This window comes from Ochotona princeps, chromosome 6 (genome assembly GCF_030435755.1).
Source record: "Ochotona princeps isolate mOchPri1 chromosome 6, mOchPri1.hap1, whole genome shotgun sequence".
Classification (NCBI taxonomy): Eukaryota; Metazoa; Chordata; class Mammalia; order Lagomorpha; family Ochotonidae; genus Ochotona; species Ochotona princeps.
Window position 1 is genome coordinate 15,678,905 of NC_080837.1, and position 24,616 is coordinate 15,703,520.

The 24,616-nt window shown below is 46.2% G+C and overlaps 2 protein-coding genes and 1 non-coding gene across 3 annotated transcripts; 2 read left to right on the top strand and 1 right to left on the bottom strand.

Moving 5' to 3' along the window:
* Window positions 1-1,093: 1,093 nt before the first annotated feature.
* TIPIN (TIMELESS interacting protein) lies at window positions 1,094-13,053 on the top strand. The gene is made up of 7 exons (XM_004578337.4): window positions 1,094-1,254; window positions 1,372-1,450; window positions 2,362-2,437; window positions 5,379-5,501; window positions 5,755-5,818; window positions 9,303-9,509; window positions 12,869-13,053. The coding sequence occupies exons 1-7, from the start codon at window positions 1,125-1,127 to the stop codon at window positions 13,051-13,053; spliced, it is 864 nt and encodes a 287-aa protein (XP_004578394.2). The 5' UTR covers window positions 1,094-1,124.
* Window positions 6,972-7,107, top strand: LOC118759367 (small Cajal body-specific RNA 14). The gene has a single exon (XR_004996159.1). It is a non-coding gene; the product is annotated as a small Cajal body-specific RNA 14 (non-coding RNA).
* A 2,775-nt stretch (window positions 13,054-15,828) lies between the features above and the next one.
* LOC105942242 (DIS3-like exonuclease 1) lies at window positions 15,829-23,598 on the bottom strand. Its single transcript, XM_058665276.1, has 11 exons — window positions 23,455-23,598; window positions 22,590-22,665; window positions 21,785-21,937; window positions 21,257-21,432; window positions 20,216-20,377; window positions 18,469-18,713; window positions 17,874-17,966; window positions 17,211-17,744; window positions 16,482-16,636; window positions 16,215-16,390; window positions 15,829-15,840 (listed from the first exon to the last, which is right to left on the bottom strand). The coding sequence occupies exons 1-11, from the start codon at window positions 23,596-23,598 to the stop codon at window positions 15,829-15,831; spliced, it is 1,926 nt and encodes a 641-aa protein (XP_058521259.1).
* Between the last annotated feature and the right edge of the window lie 1,018 nt (window positions 23,599-24,616).

Sequence of the window (24,616 nt, forward strand, 5' to 3'; positions counted from 1 at the left end):
CTTTTTTTTTTTTTTTAAGATTTACTTATTTGAGGGCCCAGCGTGGCCTAGTGGCTAAAGTCCTCATCTTGAATGCGCCAGGATGCTATATGGCGCCAGTTCTAATCCTGGCAGCTCAACTTCCCATCCAGCTCCCTGCTTGTGGCCTGGGAAAGCAGTCGAGGACGGCACAATGCTTTGGGACCCTGTACCTGCGTGGAAGACCTGGAGGAAGTTCTTGGCTCCGGATTGGCGCAGCACTGGCCATTGCAGCCACTTGGGGAGTGAATCATCGGACGGAAGATGTTCCTCTCTGTCTCTCCTCCTCTCTGTATATCTGACTTTGTAATAATAATAATAAAAAAAAAAACCTTAAAAAATTTACTTATTTGAAAGCAGAGGTACAGAGAGAGGGAGAGAGGTCTTGCATCTGCTGGTTCACTTTCCAAATGGCTGCAGTGGCTGGAGCTGAGCCCATTCAGAGCCAGGAACCTGGTGCTTCTTGGTCTCCCACGTGGGCGCTGGGACCCAGGGACTTGGACCGTGTTCTGCAACTTTCCCAGGCATATTGGCAGGGAGTACGATAGGAGGTAGAACATGGGGGACTCAAACCCTTGTTCATCAGTGTGGTATGTCAGCACTCCAGGTGGCTGCTTTACCTTCTGTGCTGCAGGGCCAGCCCTTAAATTTTTAAGATTTATTGATTTTATTGGAACATCAGATTTACAGAGAGGAGGAAAGACAGAAGTGGCCACAATGGCCAGAGTTGCGCTGATCCAAAGCTCGGAGCCAGGAGCTGCTTCTGGGTCTCCCAAGCAGGTGTAGGGTCCTAAGGCTTTGGGCCATCCTTTACTGCCTTTCCATGCCATAAGCAGAGGGAGCTGGCAGGGAAGTGGGACAATTAGGATATGAACTTGTACCCATATGGGATCCGAGCACATGGAAGGTGAGAACTTTATCCACTAGGCTACCACACCAGAGCCCCCTGAATTGTGATCTTCTTTTTGTGGTGTGTGAGTTGTGACTGTTTGAAAGAAGAATTTGCTATAGATGGAAGTTGACTTATATAAGATGGAGAGATGAATGCAATTTTATACATTTAAATGAATTTTGAAAAGGTACATTTTTCCACTGCAGGGGAAGAGATGCTAGAAGCGCAGGAGAATGGCCTGGTTGACCTACCAGATTATGAACATACAGAAGATGAAATGTTCCCTCCTTTCCCCGCTCCGGCCTCTCCAGAGAGACGAGGTGAAGAGGCAGAGCGTGAGGAAGGTCTGTATGGAGCTGCAGGTTAGGGTTCCATGTCCTGTTACGTGCTCACCAGCTTAGCTGTGTTGCAATTTGTGAGGCTTCAATTATGTAATACTAAATCTTAGTGTATTTCATTAGCATCAGGGAGTGGAGTACCTGTTCCTGTACCTCCAAAGAGAACAGTTAAAAGGAACATGCCCAAGCTGGATGCTCAGAGGTACAGTCACGATTTTCTTGTACATTTTGTATTTTTTCTTTATGCCCATCTTTTTTCTGTTGTTGTTAAAGATTTACTTATTTTTTGGGCCCGGCGGCGTGGCCTAGCGGCTAAAGTCCTCGCCTTGAAAGCCCCGGGATCCCATATGGGTGCCGGTTCTAATCCCGGTACCGCCACTTCCCATCCAGCTCCCTGCTTGTGGCCTGGGAAAGCAGTGGAGGACGGCCCAAAGCCTTGGGACCCTGCACCCGCGTGGGAGACCCAGAAAGAAGTTCCTGACTCCTGGCTTCAGATCAGCGTGCACCAGCCATTGTGGTCACTTGGGAAGTGAATTATCAGATGAAAGATCTTCCTGTCTCTCCTCCTCTCTGTATATCTGACTTTCCAACAAAAATAAGTAAATCTTTTTTTTTTTTTAAGATTTTTTTATTATTATTGGAAAGCCAGATATACAGAGAGGAGGAGAGACAGAGAGGAAGATCTTCCATCCGATGTTTCACTCCCCAAGTGAGCCGCAACGGGCCGGTGCGCGCCAATCCAGTGCCGGGAACCAGGAACCTCTTCCGGGTCTCCCACGCGGGTGCAGGGTCCCAGTGCATTGGGCCGTCCTCGACTGCTTTCCCAGGCCACAAGCAGGGAGCTGGATGGGAAGTGGAGCTGCCGGGATTAGAACCGGTGCCCATATGGGATCCCAGTGTGTTCAAGGCAAGGACTTTAACTGCCAGGCTACTATGCTAGGTCCGAATTTTTCTTTTAATGGTAGAACTTTTAGTTAGAGTGATTTAGAAGTCAGAGATTGCTAGAATTTTTTGTTTTTCAAACTCGGTAGAAATGATGTTTTTTCTTCTTGCTAGTCTTGGTTTGGACATGACGTTGGAATCGATATATTCAAAATATGTTTTTGCCTACAGGTTAATTTCTGAGAGAGGGCTTCCAGCCTTAAGGCATGTGTTTGATAAGACAAAATTCAAGGGTAAAGGTCATGAGGTAAGAAATTCCTGGATTTTATGTTATTTATTTTCTTATGGAAAGGCAGATTTACTGAGAGACAAATCTTCATCTGCTGGTCCACTTCCAAGTGGTCGCAGTAGCTGATCTGAAGCCAGGAGCCATCAGTTGTTGGTCTGTCTCGTGGGTATGGAGGCCCAAGGACTTCAACCATCCACGGTTGCTTTCCTACACCATGGCAGGAGCTAGATTAGACGTGGAGCAGCCGGGTCATAAACTGGTACCCATATGAGGTGCTGCCGCTGCAGGTGAGGATTAACATGCTACACGCATGCTATGCCACTGCATCAGTTCCTGGTTTTCATTTTAAACTTACATTTTTAAAAAATAGCAATAGTGGGGCCTGGCGCAATGGCTATATGGCTACATTCTCACCTTCAAAGTACTGGGATCTCATACAGGTACTGGTTCATGTCCTGGCTGCCCTGCTTCCCATCAGTTCCCTGCTTGTGGCCTGGGAAAGCAGTGGAGGGTGGTTCAAAGCCTTGGGACTCTGCACCTGTGTGGCAGACGTGAAAGAATTTCCTGGCTTCTGGCTCCTGATCAACTTCGCTCCGGTCGTTGTGGCCACTTGGGAGTGAACCAGGGTAAGAAGATCTTTCTGTCTTTCCTTCACTACATAAATCTGATCTGCCTTTCCAATAAAAGTAAGTAAATCTTTTTTAAAGATCTGTTTTTATTGGAAAGTTAGATATACAGAGAGGAGAGGCAGAGAGGAAGATCTTCCATCCATTGATTCACTCCCAGGTATCCGTCATGGCTGGAGGTGTGCCGATGTGAAGCCAGGAGTCAGGAATTTCTTCCTGGTCTCCCAGATGAGTGCAGGGTCCAAGGTCTTGTGCCGTCCTTGACTGTTTTCTCAGGCCACCAGCAGGGAGCTGATGGGAAGTGGAGCAGCTGGAACACAAACTGGTGCCCATATTAGATCCTGGTGGATGAAAGGCAAGTATTTCTCTGTTAGGCTATCACTCCAAGCCTAAAGTAAGTAAATCTTGAAAAACAAAACAAAACAAAAACCAAAAAAATCGTGATGGATGTTTAAATTTATAGTTAAGGCTATAGTAGGGACACTTGCAGCTCATGTTGGAATAACTGAGTTCCTGTTCTACGCCTGTTCTCAGTTCTGCTAATATGCACCTTGGAGACAGCGAGTGGTAACCCAAATGGAACCTAGGTTGAGTTCCTGGCCGTGTCCTTACCTGTGTCATAGTCAGCATTCAGGGAGTGAGCCAGTGGGTGCGAGAGCTATTTGTGTGTCTGTGTTTCTTTTCCCCGCAAAGATATAAAGGAATACATTGTGAAAATAGTGATCAAACTTTGACTCATTATGTTCTTGGGAATCCCAGAATACTTTACAGATAGTATAATTACTTATATCTCTTGAGAAACAGTTGTGATGTAGTGGAAATTTTTTTTTTTTTATTTTTTAGTGAAGATTTCATTTATTTAAAGACTTATTTGCTGTTTGAAAAGTGGAGTTACAGGGGCCCGGCAGCGTGGCCTAGCGGCTAAAGTCCTCGTCTTCAACGTCCCGGGATCCCATATGGGCACTGGTTCTAATCCCGGCTGCTCCACTTCCCATCCAGCTCCCTGCTTGTGGCCTGGGAAAGCAGTGGAGGACGGCCCAATGCATTGGGACCCTGCACCCGCATGGGAGACCCGGCAGAGGTTCCAGGTTCCCGGCTTTGGATCGGCGCGCACCGGCCCGTTGTGGTTCACTTGGGGAGTGGATCATCGGATGGAAGATCTTCCTCTCTGTCTCTCCTCCTCTCTGTATATCCAGCTTTCCAATAAAAATGAATAAAAATCTTAAAAAAAAAAAAAAAAAGAAAAGAAAAGTGGAGTTACAGAGAGCAAGGAAAGTGAGAGACCTTTTATCCTCTGTTTCACTCCTTGAATGATGCAATGGCTGGGCCAGGCCAGCTGAAACTAGGAACCACGGGCTTCTGGATCTCCCGTGGGGGTGCAGAGTCCAAGATGTTAGACCATGTTCTGCTGCTTTCCCTGGTACATTAGTAGGGAACTAGATCAGAAGTGGAACGGCCAGTTCCAAACTGACACCCATATGGGATGCTGGCATTACAGATTGAGGCTTCTCTCTTTTGTTTTTTGGAGGTTTATTTTTATTGGAAGGCAGATCAGATTTACAGAGAGGAAGATCTTCCCTCATTTACACTGTAATCAAAGGTTAGTCTCAGTAAAGAGTCCAACAAATTACAAAATGCAACGGTAGGTCTAACATTTGTGTAATGTTTTCAGATATGAAAACAGGGCACTGAGAGTGAAGTGGTGAGTCCCACAGAGGCAGGAGGGGAGTTTGCAGCTGTGCAGTCCCCTGCGCCAGAGCCTGGGCCTTTGTTCTCCCCTGGAACGTGCTGCCAAGGAGAGAAGACCTTTTATGTTAAAACTGGCACTGCTAGTGTTTCTCTTTAGTCAGATTTTTTTTTTCCATATAAAAAATGCTTACTTGCAGTTTTAAACATACAGAAGTACCTGGGATTGTTAACTTTCTTACTAGTCTTTGCCCTTGCATTCTCCGCATGTATTCTGTTCTGAATGCTTGCTTCTCTGCATGTGGTTCAGGAACCTATCACAGTCATTTGCAGATATTTTATTGAAGCATATTTGGGAGTTTTACTGTATGTATGTGATAAGATTTAATATGGGATTCTTCTTCAACATTATTACATTTTCATACAGGGATTTTTTTTTTAATCTGATTTTTAAAAGTCTATATCCAGTGTTCTTTTATACCGCCATTCTCTAAGCCCTACGTCAAGATTTTTTCTTTCTGCGCTTCCTTCTGAAAGTGTCTCAACCTTACTAATATAAAATGACACCAGTGACTTTGGTGTTGCTTTTCAGCTCTGCAATCTGCTGACAGGGCCCTCCGTTTAGCATTTTTCTTTTTATGTGCCAGGCTGAGGACTTGAAGACGCTCATCAGACACATGGAGCACTGGGCGCACAGACTGTTCCCCAGACTGCAATTTGAAGATTTTATTGACAGAGTTGAATATCTGGGAAATAAAAAGGAAGTTCAGGTAAGTGTTGAGGTGATTATGAATATCATTCACAAAACAGGGATAGATAGAGTTGGACCTGAATTGCTTTTTGGGATCTTCAATTTGAAATGTGTCTTGGTAGGGAAAATTAATAGTGGTTATCTGAGGAGCAGTTTTGTTTTGTTTGTTTTTTTTGAGCAGTACTTGTAAAACTAAGAATTGCTTAAACGACCATTCCCCACTGTAAAATTATTGTTGAAAATGTCAAAATACTTTTTTTAAAAATTTTCAGACCTGTCTAAAACGAATTCGACATGATCTCCCTATTTTGCATGATGATTTTGTTGGCAGTAACGGTAAGAATGTGGGTTTATTTACTTTATAATAATTTTACTTTTAAAAGTGGTTGTGGTTGTTATGGGCATTATTATAGAATTGTATTTTTAGTCTTTGATTCTGTATATAATTACAGTACTGTATTTAGGAATGGGTTTAAATGCCTTGACACACTTGGATATTGTAAAATGTGGTTAAAAACAAAACATGGTTGAAGGGGTCTGGCACCTTGGTATAGTAGGCTGTTTCTGTCTATAGCACCAGCATTCCATATGGGCACTGTGTTGAGTCCTGGCTGCTTCACTTTTGATCATCTGTCTGCTTATGGCCTGGAAAAGCAGCAGAGGGTGGCTCAAGTTCTTGGGACCCTGCAGCCACAGTGGAGCTGCCAGGATAAGAACCGGCGCCTATATGGAATCCTGGTACGTACAAGGCGAGGACCTTAACCCTTATGCTATCACGCCTGGCCCTACTTTTTTATTTTTAAAGATTTATTAATTTTTCTTAGAAAGGCAGGTTTACATAGAGGAGAGACAGAAGGATCTTCCATCTGCTGGTTCACTTCCCAAGTGAGTGCAACAGCTAGAGCTGAGCCAGTCTGAAGCCAGGAGTCAGAAGGCAGGTAAGGGCAGTCCTCTACTGTCTTCTCAGGCCACAAGCAGTGAGCTGAATGGGAAATGGGACAACCGGGATCAGAACTGGTGCCCATATGAGATTCCAGCGGATGCAAGGTGAGGACTTTAGCTACTAGGCTACAGCACTGGGCCTGGGAAGAGATTGTTTTTCCACTGATAGACTGCCTAAATGGCTACTCTGGTTGGGGCTGGTCCATGTCAAAGCCAGGAACCACAATTTCCCTAAGAGTCTCCTATATAGATGATACCATCTTTGGCTGCTTTCCTGGGTGCCTTAGCAGGGAGCTGGCTTGGAATGCAAATCAGTGCTCTAATATGGGATGCTGATACCACAGGCAATGCCTGAGCCACAAAAAAGGACTTTTGAGAACTCTAGGGATCCCTCAGTCCTTCATAGCACTCGTTTATAAAAATACACATCATGAGATGATGTGTGTATACAGCATTGGAGAAGATAGTTCTGGGGAATTGGGCAGAGAAAGCTGTGAACGAAAGTTTGCCTTTTACCTATGTAGATCCTGGCTTGAGCAGGGCCTCTGTGACTGTTCCTGGTATGGGTTGCATTTGTTAGTTGTGCGGTGTAACCATAGACAGTCACACACATCAAAGCACGTGGTTCCTGCCGACAGAGTCTGTATAGTTATCAGATTTTCTGTGCGATGGCTCCATACATGAATGTTTGTCTCTTGTTTCTTCATAGATGTGGCAAATGCATGCTCTACATGGAGTTCTACAAGGCTATTTATTTATTTATTTATTTTAAACCCTTTATTTTAAAGAGTTCCAGAGAGACGTGGAGAGACACATTTTCCACAGCCAGGAACTTCCTCTGCGTCTCCCACATGGGTGATGGGGTCCCAGCATTTGGCTCACCCACCACTGATTGTCTAGGCCCTGAGCACGGAGCTGGAGCGGGTATAGCAGCTGAAACCTGAGCCTGCACTCCTGTGGGGTGTTGGTGTTGCAGATGGCAGCTATGCCCACTATACCACAGTGCTGCTGTCACCCAAACTTATTTTAGAAGTTGCTTTTAAAAAATTGTGAAGGAATGTGGTTTAAGCAATTGAGGATTTTAATTATGGCTATTCTGCATACTGATGTCCCAGGATTAATTTGTATAAAGAAATGAGCTACTAAAGTACTGGGTTAGTTTATTCATTCAGCAGCACTTTTGGAGGCACTGACTGTGAAAAGATGAGTCCCCTTAGACAGGTCAGACTAGCAAGAAGTTAAGACAGATAGGTCATTTCCAGTTGAGTGGAGGGTGATTCTGTAGGGGAGAGGAGCGCTCCGCGGAGGAGGGATCCCATAGAATCTGAGTGACAAGCAGTGAATGTTAGGCCCAGGTGACTTGGTGCAGAGGCGTGCCTTCCCAGGGACAGCCGAGGGAGCAGAAGGGGGCCTAGATGTGGGCTGTGCGTGAGGAGGCATGAATCAGATCCTGATTTGCTGTAGAGTCTGTTTTGTTTGTGTGTGTGTCTTAACAGAATAATCTCCAAACCTTTTTTGTAGATCACAAGAGTAAAATGTTTTGAATATTTAATGTGCCAGTGAAGTACATATGCTTCTGTTCTAGTGTATGACACTTATTTTTATTCTTGCCAAAAATATATCATGTTACAGTTTCAAAGTAAGAACAGTTGTATTAAATATTCCATTGAATAAATATTTCTAAATCTCTTCTCCCACACGGGTGCAGGGTCCCAAGGCTTTGGGCCATCCTCCACTGCTTTCCCAGGCCACAAGCAGGGAGCTGGATAGGAAGTGGAGCTGCCGGGATTAGAACCGGCGCCCATGTGGGATCCCGGGGCGTTCAAGGCAAGGACTTTAGCCACTAGACCACGCCGCCGGGCCCAAGATTTGGATCTCTCTCTCTCTTTTTTTTTTTTAAGATTTATTTTTGTTTCTATTACAAAGTCAGATATACAGAGAGGAGGAGAGACAGAGGAAGATCTTCCATCCGATGATTCACTCCCCAAGTGAGCCGCAACAGCCGGTGCTGCACCAATCCGAAGCCGGGAACCTGGAACCTCTTCCAGGTCTCCCTTGCGGGTGCAGGGTCCCAATGCATTGGGCCGTCCTCCACTGCTTTCCCAGGCCACAAGCAGGGAGCTGGATGGGAAGTGGAGCTGCCAGGATTAGAACCAGTGCCCATATGGGATCCCGGGGTATTCAAGGCAAGGACTTTAGCCGCTAGGCCACACCGCCGGGCCCTGGATCTCTCTCTTTTTTAAAACAATTTATTAATCTATTTTATTGGAGGGGCAGGTTTACATAGAGAAGGAGAGACAGAGAAATATCTTCCATCTGCCAGTTCACTCCACATATGTATTCATAGCCGAGTTGATCTGAATTCAGGAGCTTCTTCTGGGTCTCCCATGTGGTTGCAGGGTCACAAAATTTTGAGCCATCCTCTACTACTTTGCCAGGCATAAGCAGGCAGCTGGGTTGGGAAGAAGAGCTGCCAAGACACGAACTGGCACCCATAAGGGATGCTAGCATTTGCAGATGGAGAATTTGCCAGTTGAGCCATCAAGCTGGCTCCAAGATTTGGATTGTTTAAGTTCTCTTACTAGGTCAAGCGTAAAATATTACTAATCATCCCTAAAAACTCTTCTCTTCATGTATATTTTAATTAATACTTCCATCTCTCCAACATTCCTTGTTATAAATAATTTATAAATGTATCTTGTCTGAGGTAAGCATGTATTTTTACATTCTCATGCCTCACAGTTGTTTCTTCAGGTCTGACACCTTGCCCATTTAAATTAGCTTTCTTTTTTTTTTTTAATTAGTTTTCACTTGAGCCCTTTGAGTAACTAGTTAATACTACAAATCCACTAATTTATTTTTTCCTTTTGTGATGCAGAAGAAGTAGGGGAAAATAATGGCCATGATGTAACTGCTACTGAATTTGATCCCTTTTTCACAAACTCGTCTGAAAGGGAGACGTTTGTTTCTGACCCAAGTAGAACGCTAACAGATGAACAACAACAGAGAATTGAGAGAAATAAACAACTGGCCTTGGAAAGAAGGCAGGCGAAGCTGCTGAGTAATAGTCAATCCTTAGGAAATGGTAAATATTATGCTTTTTTTTTTTAACGTGCTGCCATTAATATATCAAAGTCCAATATAAATTTGATGTTTGCATTTATTAAGTTGGAATTTAAGTTAATGTATGTTGAAGAATGAATGACTCAGAGTGTATGTTTGCTTTTTAAGCTCCCCAAAGAGTGATTGATTCATAGGTGGCTTTCTGGATAGCTGAATACTTTTTTTTTTTTTAAGATTTATTTATTTTATTGTAAAGGCAGATGTACAGAGAGGAGGAGAGACACAGAGGAAGATCTTCTGTCCGATGGTTCACTCTCCAAGTGGCTGCAACGGCTAGTGCTGCGCCGATCCGAAGCCTGGAACCAGGAACTTCTTTCCAGGTCTCCCTCGTGGGTGCAGGATCCCAAGGCCCTGGGCCATCCTCGACTGCTTTCCAAGGCCACAAGCATGGAGCTGGATGGGAAACAGAGCAGCCAGAATTAGAACCGGCACCCACCTGGGATCCCGGCACGTACAAGGCGAGGACCCTAACCATTACGCTATCGCACCGGGCTGGACTGAGTACTTTTAAAAGAATAGTTTGGGTGTGTTTGTCCTAGTGGTTCAGCTGTAGGTTGCGTGGCCTGGTACGCTAGTCTAGTGGCTAAATCCTCATCTTGCATGTGCTGAGATCCCATGTGGGCATTGGTTCCTGTCCCTGCTGCTCCACTTCCAATCCAGCTCCCTGCTTGTGGCCTGGAAAAGCAATAGAGAATATAGTGCAAAGCCTTGGGACCCTGCACTTGCTTGGGACACCTACCTCCTGGCTTTGGATCAGCTCAACTCTGGCCATTACCGCCATTTGGGGAGTGAACCAGTGGAAGGAAATCTCTGTCTCTCCTCTCTATAAATGTGGTCTGCCTTTTCATTACACCAATCCAGGAGCTGCACCTGGGTCACCCACATGGATGCAGGGACCTAAGCTCCCCTACTTTCCCAGGCACACGCACAGGGAGCTGGCTTACAAGCTGGAGCAGCAGTGCTTGAACTTGTGCCCATGTCATAGGCTATGCTTTCCTTGCTGTCCCATAACATGGGCACTTTTTTTTTTAATTTTTTCATTCTGAGATTTATTCATTTGAAAGTGTACAGAGAAAAAAGAGATACCAAGAGGTCTTCCACCCACCAGTTCACTTCTCAGATGATTGCAACAGTTGAGGCTGAGCCAGGTTAAAGCCAAGAGCCTGTAAGTCCATCTGGATGGCAAGGACCCACAGACTTGGACTGCTTTCTACTGCCTTCCCAGGAATATTAATTAGCAGGAATTAATATAGTAAATGGAACAGTCTGGATGGCATCTGGTGCTACAATATGGGATGCTGGCATTAACGGTACAGATGGTGATTTAAGCCACTGGACCACAGTACAGGTCCCTGCAAGTTGGTTGGAATGAAAGAAGCAGGATTTCATGTTTTTCTCAATTTCCAATCCAGTATTTCCTCTAAAAATGGGGAAATAAGGTATATAGTAAGTAGAACATTTCACTCAATGTAAATGCTCAAGTGAAAACTTATAATGAGGGCCCGGCGGCATGGCCTAGCGGCTAAAGGCCTCGCCTTGAACGCGCCGGGATCCCATATCGGCGCCAGTTCTAATCCTGGCAGCTCCACTTCCCATCCAGCTCCCTGCTTGTGGCCCGGGAAGGCAGTCGAGGACGGCCCAATGCATTGGGACCTGGAAGAGGTTCCTGGTTCCCGGCTTCAGATCAGCACAGCACCGGCCGTTGCGGCTCACTTGGGGAGTGAATCATCGGATGGAAGATCTTCCTCTCTGTCTCTCCTCCTGTCTCTGTATATCTGACTTTGTAATAAAAATAAATCTTGAAAAAAAAAAAAAAGCAAAGGCTATGTTACAGGATTGCAAGTTCCTTCTAAGAAAAAAAAAACTTATAATGATATCACTTTTTTTCCAATTAGAATGAGTTTGTTTTATATTTACAAGTAGATGTTTTATTAATACCATGTGAAAACATAGAGCTGCAGTGCCTTTTTTTGCCACCAATGCCAACATATAACTGAAAACATTTTTAAAGATTAATTATTTTTGTAAAGTCAGACATATAGAAAGGAAGATCTGTCCACTGAATCACTCCCCAAGCGGCCATAACAGCTGGAGCTGAGCCGATCCAAAGCCAGAAGCCTGGAGCCTCTTCCCAGTCTCCCATGCGCTTGCAGGATCCCAACAGTTTGGGCCGTCCTCGACTACTTTCCCAGGCCACAAGCAGGGAGCTGGATGGGAATTGGAGCTCCCGGGACACAAACTGGTGCCCATATGGGATCCCAGCGGTGTGTACAAGGCGAGGACTTTAGTCACTATGCTACCTCGCCACAGTCCTAGTTTTTATTTTATTTACAGAGAGGAGGCAAATCTTTTTTTTTTCTTTTTACTGATTGCATTGCATTATGTCACACAGATTTATAGGCACTGGGATTCCCCTTGCCCCTCCCCAAACCCTCTCCCCATGGTGGATTCCTCCACCTAGTTGACTTACCACAGTTCAAATTCAGTTGAGATTCTTTCATTGTAAGCATTTACCAAGCATAAAGTGCAGCATCTTATTGTGCAGATAAGTTCAACGGTTTCTTGGGAAGACCATCTCTGGTCTAAAGGTAGAGCCGGCAGAGTATCATCCCGATTAATTAAAAGCCCTGACATATCATCAGTGACAGTTTATAACGTTATGGAATTGAGGAGACAGATCTGAAATCAACAGGTCCTCTTTCAGTTGGCTAGCCAATATGAAGCCAGGAACCAGGACCATCTGCACCCTTGTCCTTGCCAAGGACTTTGGCTATCTCTCTCCCCATATGCTCCTGGTATTTGAAGGAGGAGGATTCACCTGTTGTGCTAACCCCATGAAAATAAGGCTCACTTCGTGTTTATAAATTTGTTCACTTATTATTTACTTGGATGGTTAAGTGGCTGAGAGGTCCTCCATCCTTTGATTTCTACCTCCAAATACCTGCAACAACCAGAATTGGCCAGGCTGAAGCCAGGAGCCAGGAGTTTCCTCCATGGCTCCCACATTGGTGGGAGGAACCCATGTATTTGAGGCATTATCTAGTGCCTCCCAGGTGTGCAACAGGAAGTCTGATCTAAGTGGAGGCTGGGCTTGAGTTGAGGTCCTGCAGTGTGAGATGCAGGCATCCCAAGTGGCAGCTTAAGCTGCTGTGCCACCATGCCTGCCCTGCGCTGTAGGTCAAATGTATTGGACAGCAGAGTCAGACTCATCCACTGGCTCACTTCTCACGTGCTAAGGACTAGGCTGGGTTCATAGTTAGAGATTTGTCTTTGCGGTTAGACTAAAATCAAAAAGCAGTAATGGTTTTATTTCCCCTTCAGACACTGTGATGAACACATCCAGGATCCCGATCATTGAAGACATTGATACTGCTGAGGATCAAGAGGAGGAGGCCTCTGGAGCGAGCACAGGCGTCTCAGACGGGCCGCACGCCTGCGCTGTGGCCGAGGAGGAAGGAAGCACCAAGGGACAAGAGGACGTGCTGTGGCTGGGCCAGTCCTCTTAGAATGGCCGCGGAGCTGCATACTTCATCTGGGTAAAGGCATCTGTCACTCGTCCACTGTATTCTGTGTACTTGGTGTGAAAATCCTGAGGGAGTCTTGTGCAGATTCATGTCTAAAACTCAGCTGTAGTTATTCAGCATATTTATTCTCTCTACTGTTAGGACCTCCCCAAATGATCAGTGGTTAATAAGCAGCCTCTGCTGTTGCTGTGTGCCTCGGATGCCTTGTTCAGTGGATGTTGAGACATAAATACAATTCTTGTTGCCATTTTGTTGTACACTTTATACTTGAGGTAAATGTTGACAGTTGAGACTTCCCTGAAGAACTTGACTCACGAATGCCTTAACAATTGACACACACAAGACGACAGCTCGTTGCAAATCCTGCGGTGCCTAGAAGTAGTCAGCATCAGGTGACTTCGTAAGCAGATCCTGAACATATTTCCAGAGTATCAGGAGGTGGCTACAGAACCGTCACAGTACTAAGGCTGATTCTGTCCAGTGACAGTCTAAGAACATTGCTTTGTTTACATTTCCCTTGATTGCAAGTTGTACAGGTACTGTTACTGTTGAGAAGAAATGGAAAAATAGACTCAGCTCCAATGTTGCATGGGTTTGTGACGGACCTTTTCTCAGTGTTTTGGAGCTACCCGTGAATGGACCTGTGTGTTCTCCAAAACCGTGTTTAAGAGTTAGCTGCCTTCTGGGCCCGGCGGCGTGGCCTAGCAGTTAAAGTCCTCACTTTGAACGGGGCGCCAGTTCTAATCCCAGCAGCTCCACTTCCCATCCACCTCCCTGCTTGTGGCCTGGGAAAGCAGTCGAGGACAGCCCAAAGCTTTGGGACCCTGCACCCATGTGGGAGACCTGGAAGAGGTTCCTGGTTCCTGGCTTCAGATCGGCTAAGCTCTGGCCGTTGCGGTCACTGGTGGAGTGAATCATCGGATGGAAGATCTTCCTTTCTGTCTCTCCTCCTCTCTGTATATCTGACTTTGTAATAAAAATAAATAAATCTTTAAAAAAGAGTTAGCTGCATTCTGAGTAACTTCTTGGAGATCACAGGTGCTGGGTCCAGTGCTGTAGACCATTGGCTGAAGTCCTCGCCTTGTATGCACTGGCATCCCATATGGGTGCCGGTTCTAATCCCATCTGTTCCACTTCCCATCCAGCTCCCTGCCTGTGGCCTGGGAAAGCAGTGGAGGACGGCCCAAAGCTTTGGGACCCTTCACCTGTGTGTGGGAGGCCCAGAGGAGGTTCCTGGCTCCTGTTTTCGGATGGGTTCAGCTTCAGCCATTGTGACCACTTGTGGAGTGAATCAACGGATGAAAGATTTCCCTCTCTGTATTTTCCAATACAAACAAATTAACCTTTTTTTTTAAAAAAGATCACGGGTGCTGAAGGATTGTCTTCAGTGCTTCACAGCCTCGGGAAAGATTTGTGGACACGTGGGGAACATGCCCCGTGGGGATCCAGGTGGAGTTCTTCGAGGTGGAGGGGATCATCACCTTGACAGGCAGTTACAGCCTAGGTCTGGCGCATGGGGGGAGATGCCCATGAAGTAGAAGAAAGCAGCCGGCAGAAATAATGCCCCATGGTGTTTTATTAGCTTTTATTGATTCAGTTTTTTGAAGAACCGACGAGTTCGTGGAAGGAGGCTGACGACCTGAATACAGTTTTTTTTACTGACTGCACGAAACCCTATGAAAGCCATTTGGAATTTTTAAGCCAATAAAAGCCGATGGGTTTAACACTGGTGGGTCTCTTGAGTTTTTTCCGTAGCAGTGTGTGTCTTGTGACGCCCTCTATGTTTAGTACCCGTGTAGGACCATGGCAGTCATTTTCCTTCACATACGTCACTACCTGTGACAGGGGAGAAGGTACACTGTAGTAATTAAGTAAACCACACTGTCCTTTTCCTTACAAAGGACACAGCATATAAACGGACTCACCTGGAGTTCGTCAAACAGATATAAGTTGGCCAACTTGTCATGTACGGTGACATAGGTGATCTTGCGTGGGAAACGGTTCTTGTCATTGTTCCAAATGAGAACATCTTCAGGGTCACATTCTGCCATGTCTCTTACTGGTAGATACACGGGAGCTGTAATTCCCACCCTGGATCATGGCCAGAAACAGTGATAGTTAGAGATTGAAAGCCTATAAATTACTTGCAAACATTTGTTGTTGCAAAGGGAAACAAGTATTTTGCTAGGCAAGTAAAATCCCGGGGCACCTGCGGTACCCTCGTCCCATAGGATGTGCTGTTTCCAGGCCAGCTGCTCTCTTCCTCGCTCAGACTCCCTGCTAGTGTCTGGGAAAGCAACTGATGGTATTAACTACTCGCCACTGATGTGGGGACTGCAGAGTTCCAAGCTCCTAGCTTCTGCTCCAGTCGCCATGGCCTTTTGGGGAGTGGATATCACCACTCTGACGTGCATAGCAGTGTAAGAGGGACAGTCAACTCTGCATTCACTGAGCCGTGGACACGTACTTCCATCTATGTCCTCCTGTCTGGTAGGATCTCTCGCTACCCGCTGCACTAGACGAGACTTACTTTGGGAGAAACACCAGCACGCTGCCCGGGCAGATTGCGTAGACGATTGCCTTCATTTTGCCAGATAGACATTCCCTAGAGCATATGATGTGTTCAGTGGTCTGCTTTTTGCATCGTTTGGCTGACTGTAAGAAGCAACAGACCCCCGTGGCATTAGAAAAGAAAGGATTCCTGACGGTCTCAGAAGAGACTTGAACTCCACATCCTCACAGCAGCCACACATTTACTCAACACAGAATCTGGGAAGTTGCAAAACCTGCAGTCAGTTGGCATTCAGCTTTACTGTCCGGGATTGGTCCCTCGAGGGATCATGGAAAAGTTATATTCTTTCATAAAGGAAGCCTGTTTGTAGTTCAAGTTAGGGACGTGTCCACTGCAAACCTGTCCTACTTAGTGTGATTGTCAGCTGGAAGTCTCCCTGTCTCTGAGAGTCGAATCTTTCTGCCTCGAGGAAAGCATTGAAGGTGAGATCTCAAATTCCATGTGTGTTCTCTCTCACATTTGGGAATGTTAGGAGTTTGGTTCAGAATCCTTCCAGAATATCACAACTACACAATGCAGCTCATGTGCTCTTTAAGAGGCAAGGGCTAAGGGTTGTAAAATCCCTACTTACTTGTCTTTTCTCATTCAGGTATTCACATAGTTGTTGGAGATCTTCGTTGCTTAAATTGTCCTCCGTTTCCGTTTTCTTTTCCTTGGTAAGAGCTGCCATCAATAACCGGTGTACTACAATATCTGCATATCTCCTTATCGGAGATGTAAAATGGGTGTATTTATCTAAAGCGAGACCTGTAAAGGGAAGCCATAAGATCAGAGTAAGCAAAAGGGCCCACTTGCTCAGGGTTATGGCTGCACCCAGGAGGCTGTTTTAGTCACTTACCGTAATGATAGAACTCCTGCTCTGAACAGGATCCGGTGGAGAAATACAGTGTGCTGCCCATGGCTTGCCCGGCGAGGTGATGCAGCAGTGTCTTGAAGTAGGGGCGGTTGGGGCCCCTTACCTTTTCAAGAGAGTCCTTCAGTGTCTTGTTGGACCTGGCAGAGAACAGAGCCTTTGTTCAGTCCCCTTGCAGAGAGAACCCTTTACGTGTCAGCAGCTACACACATTTGTCTCCTACTCATTCCAGAAGCCTAGATGTCGGAATGTGCTGGTTAATCCTTGGGCAGCTACCTGGGAACACATCTTGGATCACTGCATAAGGTGGCTCAGTGTGGTCTGTGCGATCATGTGGGAAACTCAGATTGAAGCTCTTGGCTTCCACCTGGGCCAATCCCAGGCCCTTGGGCCATTTGGAGAGTAAAGCAACGGGCAGAAGATCAATCTCTATTCTGCCTTTCAAACAAATCTTACACCTGTGCACTCTCCAACTTTTGTTTGTTTAGATCCTGGGAACTGTGAAGGATACTGAAAGTGTAAAAAAGAAAAAAACAACAACAAAGAATGCAGTTTTGCTGAGTGAACAGCTAAGAGCTCTGTCTTAACACAATTAGCATGAGGCAAGAATTTTGTCTAAATAAGCCCGCTTTCCTTTGCGCTCTTCCCAGCTCTGACTGCCGGGCATGTGGCTCAGTGGCTGGCGCCTGCACGTTTCTGTGGTGGCGCACTTACCGCGTATCTATGTCACAGCCCAGTGCTTTGGTGCACGACAAGAGATCTTGAAATAACTTCTGTCGAGGAGGAGGATGACGGCGCAGCAGAGACTGATGAGGAAACTCCTCGTAGATCCTCTTGGCCACCCAGTGATTGGCCAGGATCATCAACTCGTACACCATGTCGTGGGCATCCAGCCTTAGCGCGGGGCTGATGTTGACGACTTTGTTGTTTTCGTCTAGTTTCAAGGCAACGTCCAAGTATTTCAAATTCAGGGCCCCTTGGCTGGATCGCTGGTCCCTGAAGTGGTTAGCTAGGACCCTCAGCTTTTGGAGAGCCCATGTTAACTCCTTCAGCTTGGTTTCTTTGCTCTTCTTGTCTAGGTCTTTGTCGACGAAGATGGCCTCGGCGGCACTCAAGTTCTCGTCCAGGAGATCCTGGGCCACTCTGTAGGTCAGGTTATAGGCCGAACGGATGATGGTTCTTCCATACCACACGTTCTTGAAGTCATAAGAGGTCCCCTCCAACTCCCATATGACGCTTACAGCATATCTGCAAGACCAGTGACCGCGGGCACATCATGACTTCTCTCCAGACTGGAGGTTCAGTGAGGGGCAGTGGGGAAAGAAGGGGCAACAGAGGCTGAGGAAGGAAGTGGTCCGAGCAGGGAGAGAAGCTTACCTGTCGGCGCCTTCTCGGAGGGAGCATAAGTCCGTACTGAGGACAGCGGGGATCATATCGTAACGCTTATGGGGCAGAAATAAAGTGTTGGCCCTGAAAACAATGCACACATGACCTTCAGCAGAGAGAGACGACCTGCTGAGATCGCATCTCCCGGGAGGGAGAAATGGCCACCTTGACCCTCCCAGTTCCCTGAGGCTGTTGTGTTTGTATAAACTGCAGCAGCCTGGGGTGATACAAGTATTCCCAGGTTCCCACTTTGCTAAGTGACACGCACTCTTCCGGGAACACGCGAAAGGCAAACGATGTGAATCTTTTCCAGCGGCAGAAGAAACGCTGGCGTGTAACGGCCCAGCAGTTCCATGGGATTGTGTATATATTGCTACGGCAACGCTTAACCTACTTCAAGTCCATAGGAAAGAAAGCATGCTCACAAGTAAGGTCAGGCACTGTTTGTCTACAAGTGGTGGAAGAGAGCTGGATTCCTTTTCTGGAAGGAATCCTCACCGTGGCGCTGAGAGAAACCTCTGAAACTGGCATAGACACCAAGTCACATAGACACATGTGACCGTCGTGGTGGCTGAAGCCACATTACCTTCTCCTGGCTTCATTATCCAGGCAGGAGTCTGGTACCACGAAGTAGCTGACGTCAGCAGTGTGGATGCCGAGTTCTAGGTGGCCGTTGTCCAGGATGCGCAAGGATAGGGCATCCTCCAAGTCCTCGCAGCCCTCCGAGTCGATGGTGAACACCAGTTGGCTTCGTAGGTCTCTCCTCTCTTTTTCCTCTGTTGGGCTTACCCGCCAAGGGTCCTCTGGAGAGCTGACTGGTAACTCACTCATCTGCAGGAGAGACATGGCCTTCTCAAAAACTCCTGCACCATGGCTTTCTGTCAAATTTTTTTCTGGAACAGCATTACTGCAGGGAGGTTCACCACCCCCCCGCAGTGACATCATCCAATGTTCGGGTGTCGCAGCTGTGGTCCAGCAGGGCCAGGTTCTGTCGGGAGGGAACGGGAAAGACACAGCTCCCTATTCGTGACACCCTGGTGTCCTGATGGGAAATGCCACAGCATTGTTAGGGAAGGGACTGGAGGAAGAAGTGGGAGACTTTTCAGAGCACAGGTACTTTATCCCAATGATCCATGTTTAAATGTAAAGCTTCTTTTAATTCCATTACGTTGTGTGTGGGGCAGTTGGGATCAACATGTCTCAAATATTAGAAGCTCATTGCTGGGAATGATTTGGACAGGACAGAATTAGGGCACTTTGTCCCCTTGCCTTCACAATTACCTGTCTCAGGCATTCATTTGCCATTAACTAGGCTAAAAATGAAGGGAGACGTCTAGTCCTGAAGTCTAAACCCACATTTTACTGTAATGGTTTCACTAAGCTGCCGCAACAAATCAACAAAATAATGTCCAGAAGGTACTGTTAAACATGAAAATTTAATGATGTAAACTATTCGAAAGTATTTTTCTATTATAGCTCTTGTTCTGTCAGAAAATGGTCATGAAAAGAACCCCATATTCTTCCTGATGGTGATGCAAACTGGTCCAATTTCTCTGGAAAAGCAGTCTGCCAACACGTGACAAGTGATTTCAATTTTCTGTGCCCTTTGACCCTCATGTTAAAAATTACTTTCCAATGGAGGGAGTAATCAAAGAACAGAAAAGGCAATGTTGATAAACATGTAGCTTTGCTACAACATTGGAAAAAAAAAAAGCCAGCAAATGCCCAAAGCTGAAGCAAAACTGGGACACAATCTATAGCAATTTACCATAACTATTAAAATGAAGCATTTTTGGCAATATGTAATGATTTCAAGTGAGACGTCATGGAACAGAAAATAGCATGCACATGCCATGGGTATATACAGCTGGGTATGAGGGTTTTTCAATGATCATAACATTTTGGAAACAGCCAATGTGCTATATTTACAGGATTTTTTGTTTTCTGGAAAGGTTAGGAAAAGGTGACTTTCTGACTTGTGGATCCTGGCCTTCCCGCAGTTCTGGGTTCAGTGATTGCTGAGGAGGCAATCTTTGCTGGGTCTAGAGCTGTCTGCCTTCGAGTTGTAGAGTTGGATATATTGTGACCGTCAAGACATGACATGAGCAGTTGGAAGATGTAAAGATTGAAGAGCTGTGAAGCTGCAGGGAATGAATCCTATACCACAAGCCAACTTGGGTCTGGCTCAAAAACAAAACAAGAAACAGGACAAACCAGGATGCATTTTTCCCCATTATCTGACTTCCCCCGGTGGGTTTGACATCCTTCTGATAAGACCTTGCACAGCACCAAGAGTGTCTATCCTTAGACCCAAGGCCTCGGGGAAATCTGACCTCAGCTTCCGAGGAAGGTAGCTCGAAAATGTTATTTTCTGCCATAATGACTCTGATGGTTGCATCCAGGTCTCTGGCTTGTCCGAGGTCATGCACCACATGTCCTTCTGCATAGACGCTCTTTGAGGGCCAGCTGTCGATGTGTACCAACACCCTGTGAGACTGCATGAGAGGAGACAAAGTATGAACATAGCACTGAGGGGTTCAAAGCACCTGCAGACAGAAGTACAATTCCAACGAGAGTGTCCAGTTTTGCAGAAAGGGCACTGTGTTGGTGGAGCCTGCAAATGGCTGGCCTCCTTCCATGCAACAACCAAGGGGGCTGGAGAAGGAAAACCAACTGTAATTATGTTCTGAGTCCTACTAGCAACACAAGGGGAAAACCCCAAGATGCGGGATCCAGGGTAAGTTTTGAAACCAAGGTCTCCTGTGTCAGGGTGCAGGAGGTACTCTCCAGAGGTAAGCGCTCTTGGGTGGAGACCCTGCTGTGAGGTAACCATGGCGGTCACAGCCCAATCACCTCCACTGTGGCTTGCCTCTGAGAACCCATAACAAGAGACAACGACTGGATCACCAGGCAGCGGATCCATCACCAGCTGTCATTGTCTCATTTACAGGCAGGTTGCATTGGGCAGGATGTGTATTTCCATCTTTCTTGCTATATTCTTTTCTGCATCATTGATTCAGTGAGGTGCCCCTCCACTGACTCCGTGGGGTACATGGCTCATAATTCCCCATTGCTCATCTGGGAGAAGCTTGTTAGTGTTGGCAAAGTTTAAGTATTTGAAAGTTTCTATGTTGGATTGGCAGAACAGTGTATGGTGTCTCTGGCTGTCCTACACGGCTCGTTCTAGGATGGCTCTTTTCTCTGGCCCTCATTGAGTAATGTCGGTATCCTTCATCGATAGTTCCTAACAAAACAGAACTCTGGCCCATATGCCTCCAATAATTTTCAAGGGAGTTAAGAATGCTTTCTGACCCTGTCTGGAAAGCTGGTGGAGACAGAAGTAGGCCACTCCAGAGGTGCTGTATATCCTTTACCTTATAGAGTTTTACTTCTTTGGCCGTTACCAAAACTTTTGGGATCCTGTAATCCCAAGTCGGTAGAGCGATAAGTTTGGTTTCGTCGTCGCTGTCTCGAGAGGCATGTCTTATACACGATGTGACCGTAGCTACGAAGTCGCGCCGCTTCTTCTCAAGAATGCCCACCACAAAACCTTTTGGTAGACAAAACAGAAGAAAGGGTTAACTGGCTGGATGCCAATCATCTGTCCCAATCATCTGAGCCAGTCAAGAACAGGAACCGTCATGTCACATTTACCTCAATCATATCAGCATAAGTCAAGAGATCCATAGCAATCATTGCACAACATGACGACTGTGGTGAATGTCAATGCATCACATTAGGTTGAAAATGTGTCACCTGTCAGTTCCCTCCATGTAGCCACTCAATAACGTCATTCATGTTGCCAATATAAATAATGATTAGTCCTGGATTGTTAAGTGGAACAACAACAACAAAAAGCCCTCTAAGAAGGTTGGGTGCCGGAATGGCAGTCATTGGCTCACCTGTTGGCATGGGCTCTCTTTCTTTGACTATCCATCTTCTTCCGCTCCTGATTATCCACTTATCTTTAGGAAACAGCTCTACCGCTACCTTATCTCCATGGAATGCGCGGTTCCTGGCTGTACTCCACAGAATGATGATATCCGAATCGAAATCTGTGTTTTTGGGTAGAGCAAAGGAGTCCTGTTAGTCCATGCCACAGAAGCCCGGCAAAGCTACTCTGCTCCAGTGAGCGCAGCATTCCCCCACACGCCTGTAAGGCCACACTGCTGCTTTCTTTCTACAGCTTGGGAAACTTGCCCAGATCAGCCTGCACACGTCGCCTTCAGCTTTTGAAGACCAGTGTCCCTTTCCCCAGGCAATGACTGGAGCCCTATCAGATCCCTTCATGATTCTACAGCAATTTGACCCAAGGGGCATCACCTGCAGGTGCAGGGATGACATTGTGTTACCCCAGGAACAAATGGGTGAAAGCCTCCAGAAAGCCACTGTTTTCTTTGCAGCTAGTGAAGCTGTTCCCTATCAAGGCTCTTCCCATTTCCACTCGGTTCATTTAAGAACTAAGAATGCTCCTGTTTTTATAACTTATTTGTTGCCTCCTCCTCTCCCCCATTTTACTTTTTTAAATAGAAAAGCAGTGAGGCCACTGAGGCTAGACAGAGCCACACCCTACCACATCACCTTGGCTGCATGTTGAGCCCCAACCCCTTATCAGGTCTGAGCCCCCGGGCCCACAAATTCCTTTACTTCTCTGTAGTGTAGCTTTCCTTTAGTGTGGACGTGGATGCGTGGATGCGAGGCTCTTACCTAAATCTTTGTTGTCAAGTCCCTGGTGGCGCACAAAAGCTTCATACGATTTGCATCTGTTTACGTGTAGATATCCCTAAAACCAGAATAATAATAATGACAATAATACATTAATGTGAAATCAATCTGTGCTTATTTCACCTCCAAATGCTTAACAAATGTTAGAGGAAACTATCCTTGTAAGGTTTGACATTCTCCCTTAAACATTCATCACTGAAGACTCTTTTCTCCAGAAAAAAATTCCATCCACTCCTGGCTCTGCTCATTATCTCAGAATCCACAAGGTTAGGAGGCCAGAAGAAAAATTCAGGTCCCAAAACTTGCTCCTAGGAATGCCAAAGACTGACTGGGATACACTGGCCCTTCTGGGCAATTCTTGCTGGACACAACTACACACACACACACATACACACACACAAATAAGTGTGTCCAAGAGTTGAGCTTGAACCATTTCATCCTATTCTTTCTGGGTGTCCCAACAACATCTGCAGTCTAATTCTGGCGTGGTGGGGGGCAGGGAAATCAGAGAGGCCCTTGAGTGACAGGAAAATGGCAATGAAATTGACGAAGTTCCATGTCATCAATTTCCCAAGGTTGCCACATCTCCAGACCTTGGTGGGAAAACAAGGGACAAGGAGGTATTCACAAGGCTGCCTCCCTCCACCACAGGGAGCCTCAGCATGGAACATAAGCAGCATCCGGAGAGGATGATGTCAACCAGGCAGCTGGTGCCTACAGTGTGAAGCCTCCAGGTCACCGTGTGGGAAGTCTGCTCTTGGGCTGCCTTGCCTGCACCCATCTGGTCTACAACCTCAGACAGCAGACGAAAACAAACAAACTCACAACCATTGATTGCCATCCTTACCTGGATATATCTTCCAGATTTGACTCTTGCTTTCAATACTTCCTCTGGAAGATGTGGGAAGAACTCATAACACGGATACTCGTGTCTTTGTATCCATTCTTTAAAGGCTGTCAAATGGAGGGACTCAAAGAGTTTGTGGACCATCTTAAGATTAGGCCAGAATTTGTCCAAATACTCCTGTGTGGGACCGAGAAAGGCATGGGGAAATGAGGTTAGAACACAAATGAGCACCTGTGTGGGACTACGGTGCAGTCCCTCGCTAGCACTACAGCCCGCTGAATGAAAGCAGCAGGTCCTTCCAGAGCCCCATGCTGCTATCTCATTCATGCCAGAAAGTTAAGCAGGAGCCTAGGGAGGCCATGACTTAGCACTTTCCAATCTGTCTCACTTCATGTAGTCCTCAGGATCTACAGAAGGCAGAGGCAATGCTTTTTCTTCTTCTTCTTTTTAATATGTATTTCTTAACTTGAAAAGGACAGAGTGAGAATTTCCATCCTCTGGTTCCACTCTCCAAATGGCCAGAACAGCCAGGGCTGGACCAGGCTGAATCCAAGAGCATCTGGACGTCTCACCTGAGCAGCAGGAGCCATCCCTTGCTGCTTCCCAGGCGCATTAGCAGGGACCAGCTGGGACTCGAAACAGGCACGCCAATATTGGGTGCCAGCATTGATTGATACGTGATGGCCTAAGCCTCAATCAGGTCCACTAACTGTGATCATGATTCCAAGTCTCAGGCATTCTAGCACATTTCCTTATCTCAAATTGTAAAGCAAAGACAGTGCTTATTGTCACCACCAGCATTCCTCACACTGATTTCAGAGTCGTGTTTGAAGGGCTTCTTTTCTTTCCTCGATCCTTCCAGAAGTTCTGTCTGGGTAACACTAATATTCCCATGCTATGGCTATTGGCCAATTATCAGGATCAAACTTCTGTTGTCATGGGACGTTCTGGAATGTCTTTTTGTCTTGGCCCTTCCATCTAACTTCATGTCCCAGAAAGATTCCTGCATCTTCACTGCATCTTTTTCTTTTTTTTTCTAGCTATCAATCAACTCGATGTGACACATGAAGTTTGCTTGTGATGGCTAGGCAGAATGAAACAATCCTGTACTGCTGGACCACAAAGGCAAGTAATTCTCACAAAGAGTAGAAAAATATAATTT

Coding starts and splice junctions, on each gene's coding strand:
- TIPIN (XM_004578337.4), top strand. CDS start 1,125: ATGCTAGAAGCGCAGGAGAATGGCCTGGTTGACCTACCAGATTATGAA. Junction 1,255..1,371: donor AGAGGCAGAGCGTGAGGAAG/GTCTGTATGGAG, acceptor GTATTTCATTAG/CATCAGGGAGTGGAGTACCT. Junction 5,502..5,754: donor GAAATAAAAAGGAAGTTCAG/GTAAGTGTTGAG, acceptor AAAAATTTTCAG/ACCTGTCTAAAACGAATTCG.
- LOC105942242 (XM_058665276.1), bottom strand. CDS start 23,598: ATGGTCCACAAACTCTTTGAGTCCCTCCATTTGACAGCCTTTAAAGAA. Junction 16,637..17,210: donor GGCTGTGACATAGATACGCG/GTAAGTGCGCCA, acceptor GTTCTCTGCCAG/GTCCAACAAGACACTGAAGG. Junction 16,391..16,481: donor GCAGGAGTTCTATCATTACG/GTAAGTGACTAA, acceptor TTCCCTTTACAG/GTCTCGCTTTAGATAAATAC.